At 34.2% G+C, this 7743-nt stretch overlaps 1 protein-coding gene and 1 pseudogene across 1 annotated transcript; both read left to right on the top strand.

The window, feature by feature from the left end:
* Positions 1–442: 442 nt before the first annotated feature.
* LOC147402119 (1-aminocyclopropane-1-carboxylate oxidase homolog 3-like) lies at positions 443–3700 on the top strand. Its single transcript, XM_086443634.1, has 3 exons — positions 443–1063; positions 2442–2763; positions 3253–3700. Exons 1-3 carry the CDS (start codon positions 528–530, stop codon positions 3499–3501), a joined length of 1107 nt encoding a protein of 368 aa, XP_086299760.1. The 5' UTR covers positions 443–527; the 3' UTR covers positions 3502–3700.
* A 1751-nt stretch (positions 3701–5451) lies between these two features.
* Positions 5452–7743, top strand: part of LOC147402118 (deacetoxyvindoline 4-hydroxylase-like) — a 10743-nt pseudogene continuing 8451 nt past the window's right edge.

Genomic DNA, 7743 nt, shown 5'->3' with positions numbered 1-7743 from the left:
TTCAGACTGAGCCATTATCGGATCGCTGTATTGGATCCAAATTGATTACTTGGGATATGTATTAAAACACAAAATCCATCAGTTAAAATAATGGTAATTATATCCTTGGGAATATATGTTTCATGTTAAAAAAAAAATTTTCTTCATGAACCCATCCATCACCGACCCTGAATTAAATTCTAAACCCACTTAAACACATTTTTAATTTGATTTATTGAAAGAATCTATAGATCACCGACTTGTTATAGTTATATATGGGAAAGAGATATACTTCTCTTGCTTTTGACTTCTTTTTCTTTTGCATTTGTTGATTTCGTCTTGTTTTTGTAACCAGTCCATAAATAGAAAAAATTTCATCATCAATGACGTTGTTAGAGGATCAAATCTAAAACTGACATCCATTTGTCCAACTTGTCTTTCTTTAACCCATTTCAATACCAAAATCAATAATGACATATCAACTTAAGCTTTTCCACCATTTTGTTCACAATTCAGTCTCACTTCAATAATCTCCACAAGAACTAAAGATGTCAATTGTAGTCGGGAATACTGGAAGTGGGTCAGTTTACGATCGAGCAAAAGATGTCAAAGAATTCGATGACACAAAAGCCGGAGTGAAAGGACTAGTAGATTCTGGTGTGGTCAAGATTCCCAGGATCTTCGTACACTCACCAGAGAATCTACCAAAGGAGGAATCAGTTAAAACTGACCATAGCCACCTTGAGATTCCAGTTATAGATCTTGAAGGCGTTGATAATAGTGATCGACGAAACGTGATTGTTGAGGAAATTCGGAGAGCTTCGGAGATATGGGGATTCTTTCAAATGGTGAATCATGGAATTCCAATTAACATTCTAGATGAGATGATTGAAGGTGTGAGACGATTTCATGAGCAACCCAAGGACTTAAAGATGGAGGTTTATTCACGCGACTTAAACAGAAGAATAAGATTTGTATGCAATGGAGACCTTTACATATCAAAAGCTGCAAATTGGAGGGATACACTTGCATGTGTTTTCTACAATGATCAGCTGGACCCAATGGAATTGCCTACAGTTTGCAGGTATTATTTCTTAGGCTTATATACCAATCAAACTAACTCTTATCTGCTGTGTACATCTCTTTTATTCTGTTGCACTACGCAGAGTTGCGGGCGTAGAGCCCACAGCCCAAATTTTTTAGGGGTATGGAAAAGGGTAATCGTATAATATTTTCTTAAGAATTTTCTTTTTTTGGGAGATTTCTATTCTGGGGAGATTTATATGTTTTGGTAACTTCCGGTTTTATAAATAAAGATCTCTAGGGCTGTAAACTTAAGAGAAAATAGTGATTGTTCTTGTTTTATCCTGTGGACATAGGCACACCGTTGAACCACGTAAATCCTTGTGTTTTTTGTGCAATTGTGTTATCTTTGCTATTTCGTATATTTCACACTGTCTACAAGTAAAATTTATTTCACTGGTGACACTTGATTAATTAAGGACATCAATGAGTACAAAGTGACCCGATTCCACCATGTATCTGAAATCGATATTAGTCGGTTTTGGGTCTACCATGATGGATCTGATGATCTTTCGATTAGGATTGATAGTGGATTTGTTTTAGTTGTAAGTTTTTTATCTGGATATTAAGTAGTTTAATTAAATATTAATCAATGAGGTAGCAAGAAACCAAGAAGTAAATGTCTTCAGCTAAATTAGAATCTAAATAGAATGTGAAGTCTTAGTTTTTTCTACTTTCGCTTTACATGTCACTTCAGATGTCCTATTTATTCTTGGTCTCAATCTCATCAAGATCCTAATTTTCTAAGGTTTTCTTTTCAGAAGTTTGATTTGCTTGAAGAATTAATTGTTGATATCAACTATCAAGTGAGGAATTAATAACATGATATATATTTCATTTAAAAAATAATTATCTATCTTATTGGGTACTAGATGGGTTACGAGTATTTGTAGGGTTGGTCTGGTTCCAAGGATTTCATACCCGAAACCAATGTTTTATATGTGTTTTTATTCTGGTTATAAGTGGAATTCATGAAGTCAACCAATTGACACCTCTACACTTGATCATCATGCGATTAGTTATCAAATATGGGAGGAGTTGATGCTTATTTGTACATTGTTGTACCCATCTCCCAACCACAATCGATGGTGGACTCTCGATCATTGGAATTTGAGCTTAGTATACTTTAGACATATTGTTGCTTCTAGCTTTTGTGCTCATTGATGGGTTTTTAGATTTATGTCATAAAGAGATTTTACATAGAATTGCATTTTTAACATCTATGGAAAGAGAATTTTAAATAGTTCACAAAAGCATGAACTTGTACAAACAAAAGAAGCTGTGGACACAAACCAAATATACCCAAAACAACCATTGGAGTGGTCGTTTGTTCAAGAATGCGAGGTTTTATTGATTAATATTTGTTCATTGTTTCACAGAAAGATAATGATCGAATACAGTCAACATATGATGAAACTGAAGGAGACACTATCCGAATTACTCTCGGAAGCTCTAGGTCTTAACCCCAACTACCTTAGACAAATCAAATGCATGAAGCCTCGTGCATTGGCGGGCCATTACTATCCTGCATGCCCTGAGCCAAATTTGACTATAGGAACTTCCAAGCACTCAGACCCTAGCTTCCTCACAGTACTTCTACAAGATAATATTGGTGGCCTTCAAGTTCTTCATCAAAATCAATGGTTTGATTTACCTCCTAAGCAGGGAACTCTATTAGCAAACATTGGGGATCTTCTACAGGTATGCTTGCATTAGATTTCCATAAATTTGACAATAATTAACAAGTGCACAAAAAGTTAAGCCCTTATCTTGTGGGGTCATAACTCACCAGCACATTCTACAGTCGACATCCATAACAGTCCACTTGGTGACGAATTTCATTCTGGTACGCTTCTTTTTGGAACCCGTAAGTCACCCATTCTGAGATTTTAACACAAAACATGGTTGAGTCTGATTCCATTTCATACAAAGCTAACCAATACACCAGAAACACCTAGCGCTAATGACTCAGAAAATTAAGTCTTATCTTTCTAAGAATCTATTTGGATACATTTTAAAAAGTAACTCTTTTTTACTTTTAAGAATTGAAAAGTTAAAATGCTTGTTTAAGTTAATTTCAAAAAGTAAAAAAAACTTAAATTTTTATGAAGTGAAAAAGAAAATACTTTTTACTTTGTATCCGAACAGGGCTTATACTATAACTAGGTTGTATTTTCATCTATTGTGCAGCTTATCACAAATGACAAGTTCAAAAGCGTGGAGCATAGAGTATTAGCCAGGCGTGTTGGACCTAGAATTTCGGTGGCAACCCTTTTCTATCCAAGTGATCAGGAACTAACATCCTATGGACCGATAAAGGAGTTATTGGCTGATGATAATCCCCCTTTATACAGGGAAACTCTAATCGCTGAATACAGCACCTACTACCGGTCAAAAGGACTAGACGGAAACTCTGCCCTTCTTCATTTTAAGCTGTGATGAACAGACCAACATTTGTAAGGTTATAAGGTTTGAAGATATCTAATGTTCCTGAGCTGAGAATAAGCTTGAAGCTATAATCAATTTGTAATTAAGTTTATCTAAGGTTTCACAAGTATGGAATGAATATGTGTGTTGTGTACTGGAAATGAAATGGAAACCAAGAAACTTATCTTGCCTTTGCCTTTGCCTTTAGGAATAAATGCACTTTGAAAATTTGAATTTGGAGGTATTTTGATAAATCATAATAATAATAATAAAAATTAAGGGTATTTTGATACAAATCCAATGTCCAAAGTGTATTTATTACACTTTAACCAGACCATTGGTTTTTTTATAGAAAAAAGTAACATATTGTTTCCATCATCAATGACGTTGTTGGAGGATTAAAATATCTTAAATGGGCATGTTTATCACATGTGCTGTCGGATTTTTGATACATTTTAATTTGGAATGTGACCCATTTACCTCTCAAAATTATGATATAATATGAATTGTGATAATCAGACTTACCCACTAGGCATACTCATTCAACACCCCAGATGTGATAGGTTTGAAAATCATAGATTTGCTCTTTTGGGATACAGAATTGTACTCACTTCATTAAAATGTGCAGTTTTATATCTTGAGCAGAACAGGTCTACGACTCTCAAACCTATCACGTCAGGGGATATCGATTGAGTATGCCATGTGTGTAAGTTAGATTATTACAACTCATATAATAGACATCACCCTATTATAAAATCACACCATAAGTTAAATTACTAGTTTTAAATGTAGAATAATCTCACAAACTACTCGAGGTTGAGTGACTTCAGTGAAAATTAGAGATGTACATACGCTTTGACTTATCTCTTTTAGAATAAACTAATGTCAAATGAATGAAATACATTCATCTTCAATCTTTGCCAAAAAAAAAAACAAATGTTCTTTCCCCAAGAATCCATCAAGACAATTTAGTAAGTTGAAAAAATTTAACTTTGCATGCAACTTAAAGAACAACATAGGATTTTTTTTTTTTTTTTTTCGGTTGGGGGGGGGTTTAAATAATATATTTGCACAAAGAAAAACCAAAGGGTATTGCCAATAGGTTGATGATAATAGCTTTTTGGGGGAAAAAAATTAAAAGGTTTTTCTTAGGGTTGCAACTTGGGCGGGATTACCCGAACTAAACCTAGACTCAACCTAATTGATGGGCAAGCCTGAGCTAGAATAACTAAACCCAGCCTTAATTCAAGTTGAGGATTCGACCAACCTAGGTCAATATGAACCGAGGTTAAATATGAAATTTGTATTAGTGTTAATGGTATTTTTTTTAAAATTATTTTGCTAATCAAAACAAAATTAGGTTTGTTCCATGAGAAAACCATCCCCCACCCCCCACCCACCTAAAATTAAAAATTAAAAATTAAAAATTAAAAAAATAAAATAAAATAATTATCTAAGTTGGGATTAACCTAAGTTTAGAAGCTCAAGTGTTGCAATCCTATTTCTTGTCATGTGGTTGTGGTGGCGTTAGAAAAAATAGGCGCTCACTTTTTTTACCTTACCGTGCACTGAATTATATAACAAAAAATAATAATAATAATAATAACTTTAAGATTAATGATTTTTGAACAAAACCTGAGAGCATGACTCAAAAACTCGCCAACTTGATATGCGTACAGAACCGCATATTCTTTGGCTTGGGACACAATTGTATCTTATGGATACACGTCTATAGATGGCAAGTTGGTTGTGTATCCTGAGTAATGGAATCTATGATTCTTTACCCATGCCACGTCGGTGAGTTTTTGAGTCTCTCTATCTGGTTGAGTTAAAAAATCAGCACTCTTAACTTTAATCAAAATCACTGGAGGATAACCCAAAAGTCAAAAGTATATCTTTTAATCGTGGTGATAAACGCACGTTTTTAGAATCTGTCATCTATTGGGGTGTGGTTTTAGTTTTTTTTCTCTCTAAAAAAAACCCCCAAAAATGGCTTTTTAAAGGTTTGAAGCTGTCATAAGAATCCAAATTCCAATCTCTTCTGTTCGGTATAATCTCCACCAGAACAAGATGTCAGTGTTAGTCAAGGATGCCGGAGAATCCATCAACGGAGATGGTGGGTCAGATTACGATAGAGCGAAAGAAGTGAAGGAGTTCGACGACACAAAAGCCGGAGTCAAAGGTCTTGTAGATTCCGGTGTGGTCAAGATTCCCAGAATGTTCATCCATTCACCAGAGAATCTACCAAAGGAGGAGTACTCAGTCAATAAAAGTGACGGTAGCTGCCTCGAGATTCCAGTTATAGATCTTGAAGGTGTCGATAATAGTGATCGAAGAAAGGAGATTGTGGAGGAAATTCGAAGAGCTTCAGAGACATGGGGATTCTTTCAAGGCAGATTTACCAAAAACGGTACAACTTTTCCATTATTTACCAAAACGGTACACTGTAGCAATTAATTCCGAAAACGGTAAATTTACCGTTTTCGGAATTAATTTATTTTACCAAAACGGTAAAAACAGTAAACCAATAAATTTTTTTCCCGAAAATACCCTTTTGTTAATGTTTACTGAAAATACCATTTTGTCCTCGTCTCTTTTGATAAAAATGTCTGAAATTACAGTTGAAAGGGTTTCCTTCGAACAAGTGCAACAAGAAATCGAAGACGAAGAGGTATGACCTCTCTCTCTCTCTCTCTCTCAATCTCTCTCCTCTCGGCTCCGTTGGATGATTTAGAAAATATAGCAAGTTTCCGTCTCTCTCTCTCTCTCTCTCTCTCTATCTCTTTCCGTTGTTAGAACGTGAGAAACTTGCAAGTTTCTCCGTCTTTGTCTCTCATTGTTGTGGAAATCATGAGAATAGTTTCGATCTATCTCTCACTGTTGTGGAGATCATGAGAATAGTTTCGATTTATCTCTCTCTGTTGTGAAGATCGTGAGAAATTTGAATTGAAATTGTTTGTGTATGTGTTTTGGGGTATTCGAACCCGAGATTGTAAAATTTGATTAGGTACAATTAGTATTTGAATTTTTAGACTATTTAGGATTGATGTAAATTTTATCATTAAATGACTAATTTTTTGGATTGATTTGGATTTGTTAGAGTTTCATGTTTAATGTTGATTTTCTAGAGTTGTATTAGATTTTTAATGTTTAAAGAAATGCAATGATAATTTTTTTCATTATTTAGTTTTATAAAATTTTATAGAATTTTAAATTATAAGATGATATTTTTCTCATGAGTTAGAACTACAATTATTAGTGTCTTAGAACTTGATTATCGTGTTGCATTTAATGTGTTCGATGTATTGCTCTTCTTAAATGTTCGATAGAATGTGCACCATTATTTCCTAGTATTTTATAGATTTTTCATTTTGTCACAACTAATCTCACTCTTAATATGAAAATACCATATACAAGGAGAATCTAATGAATGGATAAAAGGAAGATTTCGTTAATATACTTTTATTAGCCATCCATTCGTTGAGATAGATATAGAAAACGATGCAGACGTTAAAGAGATGTTCTTTGGAGTACCGGAAGATTCCCAAACCATATACATTTTCATAACGAAATCTCGACGCCTTGTTGAAATGAAAATGATACCAAGCGTATGAACTATGAATTGTATCCTAGTCTTTCATTTTGAGTTCGATCTCAATTCAAATATTTGCCTAGGAAAATATAGGGGTCATAATATATGTGAAGATGGTTAATATTACAAATGAATTTTATCTTTAAGTTAAGATACCTTTTTAGGGAAAGTAGTTCTTCTTCTAAAAAGGGGAGGGTTTCCTTAGGTTCCCATTTCTTACAATTCCTGTTGCAGATCAGGTTTGTTGATCTATGTTTGGATCACCATCCTGATATTTTTAGCGAGATTAGGTATCTTGTTCTTAATATTGTTAGGGATGGACATTGCTATTGGGTTTTTGTCGATATGATTCCCCTTTTTGATGTAAATTTGGCATTCATTGTTGTTGCCACACATTTACTCTGTTTCTCTTACCTCTGTCCAAGTTGAAGTCAGGATATTATTAGTTTTAATAAAAATCTGTACGTCAGGGCTCAAGATTTCAAATTCTAAATCCCCTTTCGACAGGAAGAAATAAACATTCACAATGAAATTGGACATTTCGTAGTGTAACTTTGAAGCTTCACTTATTGCTTCAACCTTCCAAAATTAACCCCACCAAGCTTGTGAGTAGAAGGAAATACGACTGACTTAAGCTGAGCTTGAGCATAAAACTTTTTGAG

The sequence above is a fragment of the Akebia trifoliata genome, chromosome 5 (assembly GCF_017979445.1).
Source record: "Akebia trifoliata isolate Shusen 1 chromosome 5, ASM1797944v1, whole genome shotgun sequence".
Classification (NCBI taxonomy): Eukaryota; Viridiplantae; Streptophyta; class Magnoliopsida; order Ranunculales; family Lardizabalaceae; genus Akebia; species Akebia trifoliata.
Note: the sequence above shows the minus strand (reverse complement) of the source record. Positions and strands in the feature narration are given on the sequence as shown.